Source organism: Ochotona curzoniae, unplaced genomic scaffold, assembly GCF_017591425.1.
Source record: "Ochotona curzoniae isolate NIBS_2020 unplaced genomic scaffold, NIBS_Ocur_1.0 scaffold_3835, whole genome shotgun sequence".
In the NCBI taxonomy this organism is placed as follows: Eukaryota; Metazoa; Chordata; class Mammalia; order Lagomorpha; family Ochotonidae; genus Ochotona; species Ochotona curzoniae.
In genome coordinates this window covers 21,048,496-21,070,591 of record NW_024467114.1, presented here as the reverse complement: position 1 = coordinate 21,070,591, position 22,096 = coordinate 21,048,496, and the positions used below count along the sequence as shown (strand labels likewise).

The window sequence follows — 22,096 nt, the reverse complement described above, 5'->3', positions numbered from 1 at the left end:
GTAACCAAAAAAAAAAAAATCCAGCTTAGTCCATTCCCAGACATAAATAGCATCTATTGCAATTTCTTATACTTTCTTTTTCTTGTCTTGAAAACAAGAATAATGCCCACTGTTAAATCTGGTTCAGATTTTTGAGCAAAACAGTTTCTTAGGGTTCTCTTACAGCACCAAGTTTTAAAAGTAGGAATAATACATGAAAGTGATTAAGCCTTTAAAATGTACCCTTTGTTTCCAAAGTTCTGTTAATTACCATTTTGGAGCATTTTATTTGCAATGTGCTGAATTGCTTAGGTAGCTAACTAGCTTTTTACTGATCAGATTGTGCATCATTTGCCTAATAGCAACTAACAAAAGCTGTGGCACAGTTTCATGGATAGTTTATTCCGAGATAAGTTTAAGCCTGAACTCCAAGGAGAAAAACAGTTATTAGCAGAACATATTATAATTTTATGTGACCACTTAGATCTAGAGAAATGTAAGTATTTCTCACGTTTTTTTACATTGGGATATAACCCCAACTATCCATTCCATTTATCTCATCCATTCCTTGTTAAGAAAGCATTCATGACATTCTATTTAATCAGCAACCATCCTAACTCTCAAATTCTTGATCAGATCTGACCTTCTCAAGTGAGAATTTCTCTCACAACCTGAACTGTCATGAGATTTTTATTCCCAAGTTTTTGACATTTCTGTTGTAGTTTGCACGTGCTTGTCAATGCTATCTGAAGAGAAGCCAAAGGCAGAGAACAGAGAGAAAGGCAAAAAGATCAGGGGTAGACTATGTCATGTGGATGGTCAAGGAAAATGCCTGGAGAAGTAGACACACTCAGACAGATGTGGAAACATGAGTAAGGCTTCAATGGGCTGACAAATAGAGTCCATTCCAAGCAGATTCACTCAAAGTTGCAGAATTTCCAGGTTGCATAGTTTATGAGTGTGGGCCAGGGGAATATTCATAGAAGTGTTTGGCCACCTTTTTTTCCCTCCCAGTCCTAAAGAGCTATCAACCCATGAAGTTTTCTTGCCTCTAACAAGCTATTATGTCTCATGTACTCAGGTGAAAACGGGACTCCCGACAAATGAATGTTTGCTAATTTAATCTTATGTTTCAGTCCTGCTCAACAATTAACAGAGACCTGCAACTCTGTTTCCCCAAAAGCCTGGATCACTTGATCAATTGATGATGTCTATCAGGGAGAGACAAGAAAGGGACTTTAAAAATTATACTTTCCCATTTCTGCTGTTGACATTTGCATAACTTACACATTCTATAAATGGAGATTTGAGCACACAACACACCCACAGAAAAGTCCCTGAGCTCACTTGGTTCCTCCATCGTTTACTTATGTTAATTAAACTGACAGATCATGCACTCAATTCTTTTCCCCAGGGCACATGTTGAAAGGGTAATGGAAAGGAAATCAGGAGAAACTAGTGGGAGGAGAATGAAAGTTGAGGTTAAGCACTTAGTGAAAAGTCAAGTTGTAAAGTCCCAGGTGCAGAAAAGAATTCTAACAGGGTTTCTCCAAACAGAAAGGTGAGTCTTTTCCTGTTCTTTGAGCTTTGATTTTCCACACAAGGCTTAGTTTAGGACAGGTCTAGACTCCCTTCAAATTCCTCTTCCATGACTGGAAAGGTCCACCCTGTGTTACTCTGCCCGCTCTTCTGTTGCCACTGAAATTCTGTTTGGGAGGTTATGTGCAAGTGGTAGCAAGCTGTGACCATAGAGCCCACGGGCTTCTGCCTTGCCCCAGGCTTCTTCACTGGTCCTCTGACAAGCACCTGAAATCTGTTTACAAGCTCCAATTTGAACTTGAAAGACTGAAGTTAAGCACCCTTGTGTTTTGTTAGACTCTTTCACAGGACTAGTCAACATCCTGACAGACATCATCTGGCGGTTCACTGGAGACTTCATGGCGCCTGACCTGGTTTGCCGCGTCGTCCGCTATCTGCAGGTAGGTAACACTTTCCAAACGTGATGACACAATTTCAAATCAAAATCAGTTGCTGTATTCTTCAAGAGGGAATCCTGTACCTCTGTTCAGCAAGGTCTCTACTTTCTCAGAAATTAAAACAAGCAAACTTTGTAAGTCTTTCAATATGTTTTCTTTGTTGAAAATAATACATCAGGGGCCACCCTTGTGGTAAAAAACATGCAACTTGCAACACCAGTACCCCATATGAGCACCTGTTCACGTTCTGGCTGCTCTAATTCCAACCCAGCTCCTTGCTAATGGCTTGGGAAAAGCAGTAGAAGGGGGCCAGTATAGTGACAAAGCAGACTAATTCTTTACCTGCCTAACCAGCATCCATGTCAGTGCTAGTTCGTGTCCTAGCTGCTGTATTTCCAGATCCAGCTCCCTGCTTATGGCCTAGGAAGGCAGCAGAGGATGGCTCAAGTCCTTGGGTCCCTGCACTCACATGGGAGACCTGAAAGAAATGCCTGGCTCTTGGCTTTGAATCAGCTTTGCTTCAGCCATTGAGGTTCTTTAGGGAGTGAACTAGTGAATAGAAGACCTATCACTCTGTCTCTCTTCTCTCTGTAATATCTGCCTTTCAAATAAAAATAAATAAATACCCGCTCTGCCCCCATAAAAAGAAGGAGAGGAGGGAAGAGAAGCAGAGGAGAGAGAGTCGGGGGTGGGTGGGAAGCAGTGGAAGACGTTCCAAGTGTTTGGATCCCTGCTGCCCACGCAGGAGATCCAGATGAAACTCCTGGCTCTCAGTTTTGGTCCAGCTCTGGCTATTGTACTCATTTAGGAAGTAAACCAGTGGATAGAAGATCTCTCACTGTGTCTACTATCTTTGCAACTCTGAATTTAAAATAAATAAATATTTTTAAAACACATATACAAAAATATAAATAGCAATAATAACAATATAGAGTATTTGCATTTTCAGGATCAATGTTAAGGCTTTTGATATTAGGAGTAAACATTTGTCAGAAAACTTGCCAATTATATGTCACTTTTAACTTTCAAACTAATGCAATGCTGACTGTGAGTACTCTTGGAAATTAAAAAAAAAAAAAAACTTTGACGAATTATTAGAAAATAGGATCAGCTAGGGCCCGGCACAGTAGCCTAGTGGCTGAAGTCCTTGCCTTGAATGTGCCGGGATCCCACGTGGACATCGGTTCTATTCCAGAGCCCTGCTTCCCATCCAGTTGTGGCCTGAGAAAGCAGTCGAGGACAGCCCAATGACTGTACCCACATGGGAGACCTGGAAGAGGCTCCAGGTTCCTGGCTTCAGATCAGTGCAGCTCTGGCTGTTGCAGCCACTCGGGGAGTGAATCAACAGATGGAAGATTTTCCTCTTTGTGTCTCCTCCTTTCTGTATATCTGACTTTCCAATAAAAATAAAAATAAATCTTTTTTAAAAAAGAAAAAGAAAATAGGATCACCTCTTTAACTGGAGCCCAAATGGCGCTCTTTCAAATATCTAATGGCAACTTAATTTCCTCTACTCAAAGTTATTAAACTATCTGAACTCTCTTAAAATCAGGATATTACTTTTCTGGTTTTGCTAAGATTCATTTTTTGATTAAATATGGGTATATTCTGCCTCCCAATATGCTTCAATGTCACAATATATATATATGATACGTATTTTATTTAAAATACATATATATATATATAATTTACTTGTATTATAAATACATTATTTGTGTGTGGAAGTGTTATTCAGACCCAGACACTTCAACTAGGTATAAAAGGCATGGACCATTTACTAAGTAGGATTGATGTGTTCTGAGTTCTGCAAATTATTGTCCCTGTATGCATTTGTATTCTGCTATCGGCACTTTAGGTCTAAAGTATTACAGCTTTCAAAATGCATAACACATTTTTGAGAAACACTTCCTGTAAGATTCCATTTAGGATTTGGGAGATCTCTGCATCTATATTCATAAGTCATAATCTTCTTTTTTTATCATCTTCAGATCTTGGTGATGGAGTTATCCCAGCTTCAGAAAATGAATAGGGCATAGTTAAAATTAAAATCGTCATTTATTCATAACCTAGGTGTTAGGTGTAGCTAGTATTTTCCCTAGGTAATTTTTAAAGATATTTCAATTTCTTTTTTAGGATTTCACTTCCATATTGATAAATGTTTCCAACCACTTACTATATTACTGAGACACATTATTACAAATTTTAGTGGCTTAAAACAGTAAACTTTTATTATGTCATAACTGCTATTAGTCAAGAGTTGAGGAAAAGCCTGACTGGGCAGACCTGGGTTAAATTTTATTCGATGCTGCTGGAGGTTGTATTATGGCTAGGAGTGGACCCACTCACTTCTACCGTGGGTTACTCACATCACTGGCCAGGTACGTGCAGGTTTTGGATGAAAAGCAAGTTCTTCTCCACGGGCGATCCTCCGCGTCCTCGTGTCATGGCAATGGCCTTTTCCATTCATCATTGACCCAAGCGACTATAGTACAAATAGCAATGTGATGCACCACTCCCAGAGACCACACACCATCACCTCCACATGATTCTCTGGGCTGCACAGGTCAACAGCCCAGAACAGCTCTCATTCACACTGAGAACAACCCTGACTCAGCATGAGGAGAAGAGAACCACCAAAGAAACTGCAACCCTGGGACAAACATTACTGAGAACAAGTTGGAGGCTGACAATCACTCACACCCTCACATTTTTCCAAAGATTATTAGCAAATTATGTTTGGCTTTTATTCACTTAAAAATGTCTTCTTGAGTGGTGCTATGGCATACTGTGTGAAGCTTCACTTTATTGTGCTGGAATCCCATATGGGTGCTGGTTCAAGTCCTGGCTGCTCCATTTCTAATTCAACTTCCTGCTAATGCATGTAGGAAAGAGTGGGAGATGGTTCTAATGCTTTGGTTCCTAACCCCACAGAGGAGACCCAAAAGAATGGCTCCTGGCTTCAGATTGGACCAACTCTGGCTACTAGGGCCATTTGGAGAGTGAACCAGTAATGGAAGACAACACATTCTTTCTGCAATAACTCTTGTCTTTCAAATAAATAAATCCGTCTATTAAAAACCATGCTGAAAAAACGTCTTCTTGATTCAGAGATATTCCTATCAGTAACATTTTCTAACTATATGTGTGATGGTTATCAAAATGATATATTAATACATACATCATGATGCTATAGCAATACCTTTGGACACATTCTACCAATTCCTTCTTCTTAAGGCAGAAGGAAAACTTGCAAACTTTTGTCAGACTCGGATTTTTTGACACATCAGAGATTAAGTAGATAGCTCAACAATTCTGGGATTATTGATCCAAGAAAATGACTAAAATTCAATAAGAAGAGTAAACTTTGTGGTGGCTTAGCTTGCAATGGCCTCATCTCTCAGTATCCAGCTATGTGGTAGCCTTGGAAATGAACAGCTCTCATTCACACTGAAAACAAGCAGCACAGGAGAGAACAGAACCCAACAGAGCCCAGCCAATGCCTCATAGCAGAAACCTGCCTTCTATGATGTCTGCTGGTTTCTCCCAGGATACCTATCTGAAAAGACGCCTGTCTGTGTCTCCCTTTATTCCAAATTCTCCCAGCTGTGAAAAACTTTTTCCTTCTGGGGATTTGTCAGAAACAATTACAAGTCATTGATAACTTCACAGATGCCTGAGATGTGGGTGACAGTTTCTTTATACCAAAACAGGTACACAAATCAAGCTATACTTCAAATGCCAAATGGAGAAATGTTCCAGATAATGGAACATTATTTGGCACTAAAAAGAAATAGCTAGTAAGTACATTTAGAGTTTACATGTCTCACACAAAGATAGGAAAGAACTTTAAATGCACATATTTGTCAGCTGAGGAGGTCACAAAACAAATGGTTCAAACTTTATGACATTCTGGAAAAGACGTAACTGTGGAGGGGCCAAAGGAAGAGAAGGGTGAACAGAAGACACGGGACAGGAGAACTATCTGAGGGATGTCACACCAGCAGATCCTTGCTATTACACATTCGCCAAAGAACATGCAAATCCTCTCAGAAATCATGCATTCGTGTGCTAGTGATGGGCTGACGTGGGTTCACCTTGGGTAACAAACTCAGCAACCTTTGTGCAGCATTTTGATGGGGAGGAAGAATCTGTGTTTGTGAGGTGAGAGCTTGTAGAAATACCTGTACCTGCTGCTTGATTTTGTTGTTAAACTCAGACTACTCTAAAACTAACGCCTGACATACAGCAGTGGCCATGTGATATACAAAGAGAAAAATAAAAGCTTACTTTTTTTTAAAAGAGTGGATTTGAATATCCAAGAATTATGGAGAGAACACAGGTTTCAAAACACATAAGAGAAATATCAGAAGAAGATCAAAGAAAGTAGTAAAAGAAGTAATCAAAACAATGAAAGTTGATTTTTACACAGTTGATGACAGACACGATATCACAGATTCATAAACTTCAGAGAACACCAAAGAAGGGTAAGTTCCAAAAAGTAACTCCTAAGCATTTTATTTTCAAACTTTTGAAAACCACATCTAAAGAGATCATCTTGATAGAAGAAGTTCAGAAGGGAGGATACCTGACCCACAAGTGAACCATAAGCATTTCCTCTGGCTTCTTACCAGAAATCATCCGAGGAAGAAGAGAAGTGAACAGAAGATTTGAAGTATTGACAAAACAAAACCACATGATGTAGAATTCTATGTTCGATGAGATTAGTCTTCAAAACTGGAGGAAAACTGAAGCCTTAATCAGGCAAACATTCAGGGAGGATGACCGGGTACTCCTGCAAAAAGTCTTAAAAGAAGTCCTCCAGCAACTGAAAGTAGAGTGACGCAAGTCAAAAAGCTCAGATCCAAATGGAGCAAATCATCACAGAAGGAATGAAAGAAATCTTTTATGTCCCTTATTACAGATTGACCTATACATATATGTACAATATACTAATATTATATTGATCATATTTATGGATAAGAGTATGTAATGAAAATAATGGCAAGGGGAAGAATAGCTAGTTACTAAAGAGATATCCACTGAAGTGACCTGAACTGTTAATCAAACCTACCTGATGGGAACTTACAGAATATGTCATTCAACAACAGCATATTTCATTTGCTATCAAGATCACATGGGACAATGTTCACCGAGGGAAATGACATACTAGGTGATAAACTATATCATAATAATGTAAAAAAAATAGCAAGCAAAGAAGAAAAGAAATATCACACAATAAACTGCCAGACTGCATAGAGTATAATTAGAAGTCATTAAACAGGAGGACAGTTGGACAATCCCACACTAAACACGTTTCTAAGTAACAAAGGTAATGAAGAATTGTTCTCAAGGAGATTTTTAAGTATCTTGAAGTAAATGAAAATATAGCATCAAAATGTATGGATGCAGTGAGAACCACGCTCCAAAGGAAACTTACATCACTGAATGGCTATATTAGAAAGGAAGCAATATATACAATCAACAACCTTACAACCAAGGGAACTAGAGCAATAACCTAAGATGAAATCCTTCAGAATAAAAGAAATAATAAAAACTATAGCAGAAGTTTTTTTGGTTTCAGAATATAGATTTTAAACCCCACAATAAAAAATAAGAATATAAGGAGTCAGCATTGTGGCATACTGGGTTAGGCCTCCATCTGCAAGACCAGGATCCCTTTTGGATGCCAGAATTTATCCCAGCTGCTTCATTGATTCACTGATGATCCAGCACCCTGCTAATGGCCTGGGAAGGCAGCAGAGGCTGGCACAAGTACTTGAGTCCTTCATATGTGTGAAGCTCCTGGCTACTGGCTTAGACCTGGCCCATCCCTGGCCAGTGCAACCACCTGGGAAATGAACCAGCAAGTGGTGCAACATTCTCTCTCCCTTCCCTATTTTCTCTCTCTCTCTCTCTCTCTCTCTCTCTCTCTCTCTCTCTCCCTCCCTCCACCCCCCCCCCGACTCTCTTTCCCACCTTCTTCCCCTTTCTCTGTCTGGCTCTCTCCCTTCCTCTCCAACTTTCAAATAAAATAAATAAATCTTTTAAAAATAATTAGAAATAAGAATGTGACATTAGATGGTAGCTTGACTTGGCAATTTCATATATATAGATATAAACACATAAATGCAGACATACTACATAAATAGAAAATTTCTATTTTCAAGTAAAGAATTCTTTGACAAATGAAATTATTAAATTACAAATAGACCATAATTAACATAATGTAAACAAAAAATCTGTTTCATTAAAAATGACACTAAAGTTGATAAATTTCTAGCTAAGCTACCCAGGAAAATAAGAAGGAAGATACAGATTACTACTGTTAGAAATAAAAGTGAGATCATCACCACAAACCCCCATGAACATTTGAAGAGTCATAAATGGATATTCTGAACAACTCAGCACTCACAAGTTTCAAAAGTTTGATGAAAAAAGTTAACTCATTAAAAGACTTATCTACCGGGCCCGGCACGGTGGCGCAAGTGGTTAAGGTCCTCGCCTTGCACGCCCGGGATCCCATATGGGTGCCGGTTCTATCCCGGCAGCCCCGCTTCCCTTCCAGCTCCCTGCCTGTGGCCCAGGAAAGCAGTCGAGGACAGCCCATGGCTTTGGGACCCTGCACCCGCGTGGGAGACCCGGAAGAGGCTCCTGGCTTCGGATTGGCATAGTATCAGCTGTTGCGCTCACTTGGGGAGTGAATCATCAGACGGAAGATCTTCCTCTCTGTCTCTCCTCTCTGTATATCCGCCTTTCCAATAAAAAAATAATAAAAATAAATCTTTAAAAAAAGAGACTTATGTACCAAAAATCAGGTTTAAAAATATATAATATGAATAACTGCTAAAGAAATTGAATTATTAATTAATGATCTTCCAAGAAAAAAAGGATTAAGCCCAGATGGGCTCACAGTTAAATTCGATCAAGCATGTAAGGAAGAAATAATTCTCTCCAATCTCTCCTAGAAAACAGAAGCCAACATTTTCTAGGTCGTTCCGTGGGGCTAGCATTGTCCTAATGCCAAAACCCAAAGCATTACAGAAAGGGCAGAGTGTAGACCAGTATCCCTCAAAATGTAACAATAAGGTAGCACGCCACATTAACAATCAACAAAAGGTCCAAACACACATCTCACCAACATTCTAGCCAACAAGCATATAGAAATTTAACATCCTAAATCATTAGATTAGAAAATCAGAAATTAAAACAACCACGAGATATTCCCATACACACAATAGACAACAGCTGAAATTCCAAACCTCACAATACCAAAATGCTACTGAGCTGTGCTAACAGAAACACTCAGTCCTGGGGGATTTAAAAATGGTCCAGGTACTTGGAAGATAATGTAGCCAGTTGGGTTTCTTTTTTTCCTACCATACTCTAAGTTTTTCATTTATACATTCTCACCACTGTTCTCATAAACATTTGCAACAGCTGTTCTGGTTCCATAGTGAATCCTTTTGTTGTCTCAAGAGTCTTTACACATTCCACTGAGGTATCCTTTGCTGGATCTACCAACAGATCCTTTAATGGCCAGCAAGTTTATCTTCTTAATTTGTACCTTTCAGAAACTCTTGACCATCTAGAGTAAGTCAATGTAGTCTGCTTTCATATAGCCATTGAATGTTCATTTCACTGCTGCTTATTTGTGAAGAAAGAAATACTTAGCATTCAAACTAATCCCCCACTTGAATACAGGTGCTAGCAGCTACCAGGTCCCAGCTCCCCAACCTTCCTCCTTTACCTTAAGGTGCCCTTGTCGTATTTTGTTTTTTTGTTATATAAAGATAAGAAATTACATGTATTTCTAAGATTTTATTCTTTTTGTAAGATTTTTTTTTAATTTGGAAAGTCAGATTTACAGAGAGAAGGAGACAGAAAGAAAGATATTTTATCCACTGGCTCACTCCACAAATTGCCGCTATGGCTGGAGCCGAGCTTATCTGAAACCAGGAACCAGGCGCCTCCTCCAGGTCTCCCAGACGTGTGCAGGGTCCCAAGGTTTTGGGTTGTCCTCGACTGCTTTCCCAGAGAGCTGAAAGGGAAGTGGAACAACTGGGATATGAACCAGTGCCCACATGAGACCCTGGCAAATGCAAGGCAAGGACTCCAGCCACGAGGCTACCATGCCAGGCCCCAAAAGATTTAATTCTAAGAACATAAAGATACTCCCTTTCCTCTTCCTTCATTCCATTTCTTCATTTTTTTTCAACATATTTTCAATTTTATTTATAGTCAAGGCTTCATACTCCACTGAATATCAACAAATGAAAAGCAGAGAGGACACAGTTCCTCAGAAATATAGCCAAGGGGTAAAAATGGTTATCAAATCATAAGAAGCCAAATTCATTCATGTACATTAAGTTGTTGGTACTCTACCATTTACTACAAATCAGAGAAAATATATTTATCTTTCTGGGTCTGACTTATTTTATTAAGCATAATGGTCTCCAATATATTCATTTTCTTTGTAAAGACAGGATTTCATTTTTATGGCTGAGTAAAAATTTCTTACAGAGTTACCATTATCCTAATCATACGATCCAACTATCATGATCCTAGGAACTAAGGCAACTAAGCTGACAACTTGAATTTGCACAAAAATGTCCCTAAGATTGGTATTATAAGCTTCAATCATATGTGTACAAAACTGGAGGCAACCACGCTGTCCCTTAAAAGTAGAGTAGATTGGGCCCAGCGCGGTGGCGCAAGTGGTTAAAGGTACTCGCCTCGCACGCCCGGGATCCCATGTAGGCGCCGGTTCTAATCCCGGCAGCCCCGCTTCCCTTCCAGCTCCCTGCCTGTGGCCCAGGAAAGCAGTCGAGGACGGCCCAAAGCTTTGGGAACCTGCACCTGTGTGGGAGACCTGGAAGAGGCTCCTGGCTTCGGATTGGCATAGTATCGGCCCGTTGCGCTCACTTGGGGAGTGAATCATTGGACGGAAGATCTTCCTCTCTGTCTCTCCTCTCTGTATATCCGCCTTTCCAATGAAAAAAATAATAAAAATAAATCTTTAAAAAAAAATTTAAAAAAAAGTGGAGTAGATTAATGGACTACGAAATACCCATTCAATGGAGTAACAATCGGTGATAGAACAAAGTCATCTAGCCAGCTATACAAAGGCGGTGAAGAATCTTAAAGGTACATTGTCATCTTGAAGCAGCACATCTGATATGCCTAGGTACTGTATAATTCCAACTATACAACACACTTTTTAAAAGACACAATGAGGTAACAGTATAAAAGTGTTATTAATGCTGAATAGTTCCCAGGGAGGTGGCAAAGCACAGGCATGGCCAGCACAGCGATGTTTTTTTCCGAAGGCTGCTGTGATGATGAGCTCCCATACAATTATCAGGCAATTGTCAAAACCTGCAGAACTGTGCGACACAGGGAGTTAACTCTGATACCAACCAAAGGTTTCAGTTAATAATTGTGTTTGGTTCATCTTTTTAACAAATGAACCACACGGATGTAATCCGTTAGTAATTGTGGGAAGTGTGTGGCTGGCAGAGAGGTATGTAAGAATTCTGTACTGTCTGTGCAATTTTCTGTTAAGTAGAAAACTGTTCCACAATAAAGTATATTTTTAAATGCAGCCCCAGGAATCTTCTTTTAAATGCGACTAATCTGGCACTTTGCTAAGTAAATGGTGTCTGTTTCCAGCATAGCGGCCTCACTTCTCTGTGTGCAATCTTCCTTGGTTTCCTATTTCCTAGGTCATGTCTGTCAGAAATAAGGGGTGGGGCAGTGAGAATTCAGACAGATGTCCTCCTGCTGCCATCTGTTCTCTGAGTGATATCCCATATGTTGTTGGTGTGTTGAGTTTTCATTGTTGACATTTATGAATTGAATATAATTGTACTCTGATTTCCTTTTTGACTTAATTAGGAGGGTGTTTAAATTTCCAAGTGATTTTTTTAAATGTTGCTAATTTTAGTTCATTGCTGGTTTTTTAAAAATAATGCGAATTATATAAATTTTACTTTTTGGAGTCTATTGGCTGGCTGTTTTCTTTCTGCGTAGTTTACGATATGGCTAAATTTGAAATGCCATGTAGTTATTTTGCTGTAATACCTATCATTCTTATGTTACAAGTTTAATTTTTTTCCACTGATGCATTTTATGCTTTTCTCCTCTGTAAAACACTAATCATTTTTGTCATGCAAGTGTCTCTGTAGAGTTATATTACTTTTATAAACAAGTTTATGAAATGCTATCACTATTATATATTATATTTTATCAACATAAAAATTCCAGCACCACAGGTAATTATGCTTTCCTTGAATTTAGTTTTCCTAACAGCCACATTCCACAAATGTATTTTACAAATGGTTTCTTTCCATTTTCAGTTGCTTGATATATGTATTTTAAACATTCACCTATTTTTAAGCTTTGACATCATTTGGTTCAGAAGTTTGTTTTCTTGGTGATATACAGTTGAGTTTTAGGGAAGGTTTTTAAAAATATTTACTTATTTATTTAAAAAACAGAGTGGTTAGAAGAAGGGAAAGAGATCTTCCATTTATTGGCTAACTCCCCATATAACAGCAATGACAGGGGCTAGGCCAGGCTGAATCCAGGGGCCAGGCACGTGATTTGAGTCTCCCACTCGGGTGCAGGAGCTCAAGCACTTGAGCCATATTTTCTTGTGTCCCAGGTTCACTCACAGGCACTGGGATTAAAGCAGAGCAGCCAGAGCCTCCGACAAGCCTCCCTCCCCGTGTGGGACAGTAGGCAGCTTTACTCAGGGCTCCTCAGCACTCGCCATACGAGAACTGTGTTTTCATAGTTGTCATTTGGGCAAGCTGTTCACATTTATTCTGATGAGCAGTGTTTGTGATTATTTCAGTCCTGTCATTTTAATCTCTCAATGTTCAGTTTTCCTTTATTCATTCTTTATTCATTCTATGTTTAAATTCATTGTGCTAGGCTGATAAAAGGATCCCAATAAAATTCTATATCTCTCCCTGCTGAAACTTGAATGAGAGCTCAACTTTTCACTCAGTAATCAAACTTGAGCTGTACTAAAAGCAAGCCAGTAAAGCTAAGACCTCAATCAGAGCTACAACTGTTTGCACAGATGGTAACAGGTGCTGTGTGTCCACTTCCTCCGTCATGAGTGACAGGATGACCTGACTGGTATTTTTCTAGGGTTAAATTAAAAGATTCTTCTCTTTTGCTTTTAGGTTTAGAAGATACAAAATACAGGCTATTTGTCCACCTCAGTTTGATTTGAAGTAGTAAAGGAGAAGGGAAGTGGGTGGACATTAGCATTTCCAGTGGGATGTTCCCCCTTGATGGGTAACAGTGTCAATGTTTCTATCAGCACACATAGCATATGGCTATGAGATCATGCATCTCACTGAAGTAACCAGAAATCATTATCTATTACTGAAAGCCAACCAAACAGGGAGACAGTTTTAGGTTCAATAACGTTAAGTATTGTACAGAAATATATTGGAGGCAAAGTTCAGTTGATGGTAACGATCCATATATTACTGATGCTAAATATTATTTTTAACAAAGAAAACTGCACTACAAAAAAATCTACATCCTAATTTCTGGACTGTGCATAGGTTATCTTAAACACCAGAAAGAGACTGATGTGGAAACAGAACAGTAAACTTCCTTCGGAACTAGGGAGAGGAGCTTTCTCTGGTCCTTGCCTGGTTCCGACTTTGGGTCCCCACCCTCACTGGCAATGACCATCAGGATCGCTCCAGAGACCCCTCAAAACTAACAAACAAACAAATAAACAAAAAAAACTAGAATAGACAGAGGACAATAAGGAAAGCTTAGAAACAGATAGGAAACAGTCAGCGGGGATGCACTTATAATTCATTGGGTGGGACACAAAGATTAGTTACTCCTCACTAGGGTATTGAAGATATCTCTGCACACCCCTCCTAAAACTGGTCACCTAAACTGTTGACATATGTCTTGTTAGAATTACAGAGTTAGACTACCCATAAAACAGCCAGGTTTAGCAAAATCGTGCTTCAACATTATAAACTGCTAAATATTAAAATTAAAATAGACATGAGACAGCTGAATAGTAATCTATAGCCACTTTAAGGTTTATAGAAACCAGTTATATATAAACTAATCATTGAAATGTCAATGTAGAAGTCACAGGATGTGGTTCAGAACTTGCAATCTTTTTTTCTCTCTCTTTTAACACATTGGTTACTCAATACCATGTCAACTAATTCCATTACGTTATAAAATGTTACTGATGTAATGTTGGGGTTTTTAATTGATTGGGATGATACTCTGTCTGCTCTACCTTCAGACCAGAGATGGTCTCCCCAAGAAACCGGTGAACTTATCTGGACAATAAGACACTGGACTTTATACTTGGTAGATGCTTGCAATGAAAGAATCTCAACTGAATTTGATCTGTAGTAATGCAACAAGGTGGAGGAATCCACCGGGGCGGTGGGTTGAGGAGGGGTGGGGGGAATCCCAGTGTCTATAAAACTGTGTCATATAATGCAATGTAATCAAGAAAAAAAAGAGAGACAGAGAGAGGGGCGGATGTGGCTACAAGCAGCTAGACAAGGCAGAGGATCCAGTCTGACTTGAGTTCCTGGTGATTCAAGTGCCTGGTGGACTGTGCCCACACCCTGATTTGGTTCATGCCATGATTTCAGCAGATCCTTCTCTGAAATGTTCCTTAACCAGATTCATAATTATCTGATAAACATTCAGTGTTTTTAAAACTGTGTTGCAGACTACAGCTGCAGTGTTTTATCAACCCTTTCCTCTTTGTGAGCTCTTGACTGTGACGCCACTCTCAGTCAACTGAAGGTTTCCTCCAGGAGGACTATTGCAAAGAGTGTGTGCAGTGTTATATTTCCTTCTCCCTTAAATATGAGGAAATTGTTATATGCCTTGGCATACAAATGATATTTATAAAATTTTGGGGTTTTGGGGTTATAATTTTCCCCTCAAGATTCTGAACATGTTGTTACATTTTTTTCTGGCATTTATGTTTGTGAAGAAGGAGGATCCTGTGAAATACATCTTTTTTAGCGAACCTTTGTTGGTTTTTTTAGCCTGTCTAAATATTTGAGGAAATTTAATCTTTTTTTTATTGTGTCTCAAAGTTGATCTCTTTTTTTATTAACACTGTCTGCTTCTCCAGGCTTGCTCCAAAAACCCGGTTTATGACTCTTCCTCCTACTCTAGATACTTCACTGTGTCAACCAGCTCACCCAAGACAGCTGCACCAGCCTCACTTGCTTATGATGGAGCATCACATTCCTCCCTGTGGGGTTCGGCATTGGGTGCCATCTGTCCCAGCCCTCTCTGCTGCCTTCTCCAGCGTGTGCCCCAACAATTCTGAATCCACAGATCACATGCAGAAATCTCATTCCTTCATCTTGTTCTTACACATAATTTTGTTTTCTAGTTTTCATTTATCACTTTTTTCACAAGAGTTTCTTCTTGCATCCTTCAACAGAGCCTTCCATCTCTGATTATTCCTCAGAACCCCCATTCACAAGCACCTGTGACAGTGTTCCAGAAATAAAAGAACAAAGAACCCAAACTTCCACGTTTTTGCCTTCTGATGGTGTTAAAATCATCATTCTGGGTTGTTTATTTGTTTGTTTGAATATGGTATTCACTAAATGATGTGAAAGAGTCAAGACTTAGTTATGGCAGAGGCTTTGTGTTGGCTGAGGTTTCCCATTTACCAGCTGATGGGAGCATTCTGAGCATCTTTAGACAGGCTAGGCTAAGTCACAATACTCAGCAAGTCAGGTGTATAAGCCACTTTTCAATTCACAATACTTTCAACTTACATTAGGTTTACTGCAACTTATAAGGGAGTAGACCTATATTTGGTTTCTACTCCTCTGACCCAGGGCAGGGAAGAAAAAAAAATGAAAAAGGCACAGATTCAAAACAAAGGTGAATGCTAGAAAGAAGGCCAGACGACAAGCTCACCTACAAATTTCACTCTTCAGGCTAGTTGGCAATGATGACATCGAGAATTCTCCTGAGTTCCATAGCAGAGACAGAGGGCACTCTTGGTAGAAATGAGGCTCCAAGTTCCCCAAAAATCTCCATCTTGATCTCCCTTTCAGAGAGCTTTCATTTCATTATTTCCTAAATATGCTCCTCACAGAGAAGATATTAACTTATCATATCCCAATTTCCTTGTCTTCAAAGTATGCAAATGTTACTGCACACAGGATAAGTAAAGGTTGTGGGTAAGGTTAATAAAAGAGAGAACATGAAGGAGGAAGGGGAGACCCCTGGGACTGACCCCAGCCAACAGCTCTGCGGATGCGGAGTGGGGGGTAGCTATGCATGTGTCAGCCCTGATGATGACAAATGATTCAAACCAGCACTCGGCCTCACTGAAACCGGAACCCTTCTATCATCTCTCAACAAATGGCACTGATAAAAAGGCAAATGGAGTTTTGCTTCTAATTATTCTGGAATGTCAATTGTGGCAGAGAAAATTAGTTTAGTTTTAAAAGTCAATTATAGATAAATGTACCACGCGAATGTCATGAGGGACTGATCCTGAAATATGGAGTGTTCAAGAAATCAAGCGAACAACAGAGCAGGTCAGGGACACAGTTGTGCTCACACGCCACTGCTAGGGAGGCAGAGGGCAGCACCGAGGCCTGCGGTGTGTCCCTGGTACAGAGGCATCCTACCGCCTACCCCCACATGTGACCCTCCCTGGGCTAATTCATTCCTCTCTAATCCTCCACTGTGTGTGTTCCCTCACCTCTCATTTCTGTCTGCAGGTTGTACTGCTCTACGCCTCCACCTATGTCCTGGTGTCCCTCAGCATTGACAGGTACCACGCTATTGTGCACCCCATGAAGTTCCTGCAAGGAGGTGAGCTGGCTCCATCAAGCACTCTTCTCTGTCCTCCTTGAATGTGGGTAGAATTGTTCTCACCGAGTCAACTCTGAATCATTTTCTTCCTCCTGATTGTTTTCTCTTCCTTCCCTTCGCTCTCCTCTGCACCATGAGTCTGTCTAAAAGCACACAAAAGGAGAGGCTGGACAGACCGCAAACACCCCCACTCCCCAGTCTTCCATTCTGGTGCAATTCATCCACGTAGTTCTTTTAAACTCATGCTGACACATGTGTCTATTCAGACATAAGCAGTCCCGATTCAAATCACAGATTCATCCAAAAAATCTTTTTAATTCGTAATCACACTGGAAAGAAGAGAACCCTTCCATTAGCAGAATGGCTGGGGTCCCTGAAAGAAGGCAAAGAAAGGTGGGTTAGAGAAACCACACAGCCCACAACAACCCAGTGACACTGCTGCCATGTGAGAGAAGCCATAAGAGCGCTTCCTGAACAGATCAGTTGGATAGCAGGAGAGTGTCCAGCGTGGAGGACAGTCACGGAGCTCTCCCTTCCTGGTGCCCTGGTCCATCGCAGGAGGAGGGCAGCGGAGGTGGCAAGCCCCGCTTCCAAGGCTGGGTTTGAAGGAAACAAAGGTGTCCTAGGGAGCAGTAATGCTCTGGAAGGATGGGAGGGCCCATTTTAACAACAGGTTACCACTGCTCTGTCCCAAGGCAGATCCCACTCCTCTTTATGCTCCCCTGAAAGTAAGAGCCCAGCGCTCAGCACTCTGCAGTAACTTCCTGTGACAGCTGATGAAATGAAAGCCCTCACAGGAACCCTTAACTACAAAGAGGAGGTGCAAACAAATATCACCAAAGAGCTAGCAAAAACCAAACTGTGCGGAACAGGTAACAGATCTGAAATACAATCCCACAGGATTTACACCTGAGAAAGCAGAATCAACAGACTGAGTAGAGCCCAAGAATAAGTAAGCACAATGAACGCCATAGAGAGCTGCAAGAAGGCAGGAAGTTGTGGTCACGTGTCTGACAGGAAGACAAGTAGCAGAGAGATTTGAACGGGAACTTGCAAAAAATTGTTTATTACTAAACTGGAGATTTATTTCCCCAACAAATCCTGACAAGTTGTCAACTTAAAGGCTCTCAAGGAAACGTAAACATTATGAAAATGTCAATAATGATAAAGTATATAGTAGCAGACATTAAAACGTAAGACATTGATTCTTAGAATGGTGTGACTGACACCAGAACCACAGAGCATATAACATCTCAATTCAGTTGGGAAAGAATGAGTTAGTCAGTATATGGTGTTGGAATAGCTAAGTAGTCATTATAAAACTAGCATATCATCATATGTGACAGCTAATTACACAATAAATTCTAATTGTATAATAAAAAGGCACCATTGTAAAATAGGAAAGCGCCAAAATAACTTCCAAGTGAAACTCATAATCTTAGTGAGGAAAAACCTTCCTAGGAGCACCCTGAAGCAGCAGCAATGAGATTTTTACTATAACAAATTTTTTAATTTATTTGCACAAATAATAGAAACCACAAGTAAGTTTAAAAAGTAAAGGGAGGCAGGGGTGAGCACTGTGCCACAGCTGGCTAAGCCTCCACCTGTGGCTCCATGGTGTCGCAGCTGCTCCACTTGTATCCAGCTCCCTGCTTGTGGCCTGGGAAAGCAGTGGAGGGCAGCCCAAAGCCTTGGGACCCTGACCTGCATGGGAGACCTGGAAGAGGCTTCTAGTTCTTGCCTTTGGATTGGCTCAGCAACAGCCATTGTGGCTATTTGGGGAGTGAACCAGTGCATGGAAGACAGCTCTCTCAGTCTCTCTCTCTCTCTGTATTTCTGCCTAGCAAAGAAAAAATTAAAAAGAACATTTTTAAAAGGGAAGGGTCAAATGAAGACTATTTTTACAGAATAGATAAGGAATAATATTCTTCATATAGAGTAGTGTGGTGAAACTATAACAACGTGCCACTTGAAAAATGGGACACGGACATGACCAAAATTTTAAGAAAGAAACACAAATGGATAGAAGATACATAGACATGCTTATTTGTACTATCAATTAAGGTATTGCAAGAGCAAACATTGGGACGAAAATGTTTCCCAACAAAATGGCAAAAGAAATATTCCTTTCATTGTTGGGAGAACACAAAGGAATGGAAATATCAAGTCCCTGTGACAGCCGTAATCTATAGCCAGTTGGGGGTGGGGGTGAGGAATGTGCCCAGACTATTAAAAAGCTTACGAATATTCTGCTTGTAAGAATTCCTATTAATAAGCACAACTGTAGAGAAAGGTATACAGAAAGCTTTTACAATGGAAATGATTTGGAAACAAAATGCTTTGTACTAGACTATAGAGAAAACTGCAGTTGAGTGTGACCATGGGAAAATATCACTTATCATGTTTTCAAGTCACAGGTCATTCACAGGGGTTCAGAAAAGCAGGCTTCATGGAACTACTGATGTCACCCAGCTGCCAGCCTCCAGCCCTTCTCAAGATTTTCATTCTAGGCTCAAAATAAAATTACATTTGAAGAAAGGCTCTTACTGCCTGAATGACACTTGTACATATGTAACTTTTGATAACACGAAAGTGAATAATAGTATCTTTCTTCAGAGAAAAAATAGGTTTCAAAGCAGCATTCACATTATAAATTATATTATATTATGTTATGTTATGTTATGTTATGTTATGTTATGTTATGTTATGTTATGTTATGTTATGTTATGTTATCAAATGCCAAGCTGACTATTGCCACCTTAGATTTTTCTTCTTATTATAAATTTTTCTTGCTAATAATTCTACAACCAAGTATAACTTACATTTTTTAAAAGTGTTGTATATTGTACAGAAAGATAGAAGACTGAGAGAAGTGCAAAACTGGACAAGAACAGAAGGGAGAGGGCACTGACTTTCTGTGGAGGAGACTCTACAGCCAGTTTAGCTGGCATTCAAGCCTGCACTGCTTTTGCTTGGGGCTGGAGCCTCAGGCTCAGAGCAGTCTCCGAAGCAGGTGTGCTCAGCGGGCTTGAAGGCCAGCATCTTTCTGCGGTGTGTTTGCAAGCTGTACACCTGGTTGAGTTACAGCCAACACAGTGTGGCTGTTTCAGAATGGCCCAGGACCCCTGCAGCAGTGACAGCTCCAAGCATGAATCCTGTGGGGCCTTTAGAAAACATCTTCTAGTTAATGGTGATAGAGTTCAGTCTGTAGCTTAATCTTGTGCTCTTCCATTTCATTATTTCTATCACCATCCCTGTTAAAAGGGACTTCACAGTTAATACCCCTAAGTATAATCAGAGTAAGGCTCAAGCAGCATAGACGATCGTAAAAGTCAAAGCCACAAGATCTACAGAATCAGGTGTGCAGATTCTAGCCAGTGTGTTCAGGAGTCAAATCCTAGTACTGTCTGCGTCAGGCAAGTGGTCCCACTGAGATTTTCCAAAGAACCAAGTAAACTTCCAAAGGTGAGTCAGCTTCAGACAGGGCCACATCAAGAGAGCATAAAGTCACCTCAGGACAGTGAGAACTCTCCTTGCTTTTCCCCTCGCTCCAGAGGCCCCCACAGTGAGCCACCTGGGGAGGAATGGAGAGCAGATGGGTTGGTCCACCTTCCTGGACTTCAGATTTTTTTCTAAAGGGGGGGGTCTCTAATTATTTATTTAAAAGTCAGAGTTATAGCAAAACAGAGAGAGAGAGAGAGGAAGAGGACTATCTTTCATCTGCTGGTTCACCTCCAAAGGACCACAATGGTCAGGCTGAAACCAGGAGCTATGTGTTTCATACAGATTTCCCACATGGATTGAGGCCATCTTGCACTGCTTTTTCTAGACCATTCACAGGCAGCTGGGTGGCAGCTTTCCCCTCTATGCCACAATGTTAGCCCAAGAGTAACTTTTTGTTCTTTTTGGTACTCATTTATCTGACAGAATGGCAGAAAGAGAGGGAGAGAGAGATCTTCCATCAGATGGTTTGCTTCCCAAATAGTCCTAACAGTCAAGGTTAACTGGGATTAAGCCAAGAACCAGAAATTCCACATGTTGGTAGCAGGGTCCCAAGTACATTGGACATCATCCACTGCTTTCCTTGGCTCATTTAGCAAGGTGCTACAATAGAAGTGGAGCAGAAGGGATTTGAATGAGACATCTGATATGGGATGCTAGCATTGCAAGCCCTAGATTAATCTGCTGTACCCCATAGCTGGCCCCCAAAAGATATTTTTTTAAAAGTGTTGTGATGCTTTCTGCTAAGCTGTTGTCAAAGTTCATCATTTTCTTTCATTGCTTGGCCATGCTGGCTGAGCTGACTCTTCCTGGGATTCAAGAAGTCACCCTCATGACAAACCATCAGAGCAGGTGTGAGGCTTTGGATGGCTGAGCATGATGAAGAGCAGTATGAAGGTATAGCCCAAGAGCCAAAGAAAAGTGGAATAATGTCTTTTCTTCTGGCTCTAGTCTGAAAGGGTTTGGAATTACATTCTATTAGAAACCAGAGATTCTCAGGATCTTGCATCTGACATATTGTAGAGTATAGCTGGGGCTCTGGTCTTGGTGAGTTGCACACACTAAGAAGAAACATCAACTGTGCTTACAAAAGAGATGTCACCACTACACTGAACAAGTCAGAGTCTTGAGTTAGAATTTTAACTGCAATTCAATTTGGGTTATCCCTTGGCCATTAATCCAATGATCCACCAATCAAGCAGTGGCAGTGGCTCTCTAGCTTTGGGTTGAAAACTCAAAGTGTGCTCCTTGCACACTGGACTCCCAGTGTGTTCCCAGAAGATTCTTCCAGTTTCTCATGTACATCTCTGTTTTCTTTGAGCAGAAAAGCAAGCCAAGGTGCTGATTGGGATCGCCTGGGGCCTATCTTTCCTATTCTCCATTCCCACCTTGATCATATTTGGGAAAAGAACCCTTTCCAATGGTGAAGTGCAGTGCTGGGCCCTGTGGCCTGATGACTCCTACTGGACGCCATACATGACCATTGTGGCCTTCCTAGTGTACTTCATCCCTCTGACAATCATCAGGTAAGAGGTCAACTGACCGGACTCACATGGGGGGCTTTCCTGGATCCCCAGCTGGTATCCTCCTTTCCTCCCCTAGAGGCCATTTGTTATCCCTAGCATTTGTGGGGAACTAGCCAGGCCACCAGATTTCTTCTAAACCTATGATGGTTTGATATACCATGATAGGTACTGATATTCAACCCTTTCAAAGTAGAGGCAGGAGGAGCGAACTAATAATTCCTGAGCATACTACAGCAAGGGAACTGT

General features: G+C 40.6%; 1 protein-coding gene across 2 annotated transcripts in view; it reads left to right on the top strand.

Moving 5' to 3' along the window:
- NPSR1 (neuropeptide S receptor 1) overlaps positions 1 to 22,096 on the top strand; it is a 118,324-nt gene that overhangs the window by 76,267 nt on the left and 19,961 nt on the right. Inside the window, exons 3-5 of one of the 2 annotated variants that reach the window (XM_040964967.1) lie at positions 1,855 to 1,958; positions 16,730 to 16,823; positions 21,649 to 21,850. In XM_040964967.1, coding sequence (XP_040820901.1) covers positions 1,855 to 1,958; positions 16,730 to 16,823; positions 21,649 to 21,850 — 400 coding nt within the window. The remainder of the gene's footprint in view (positions 1 to 1,854; positions 1,959 to 16,729; positions 16,824 to 21,648; positions 21,851 to 22,096) is intronic. The other variant, XM_040964968.1, reaches the window with a different exon arrangement.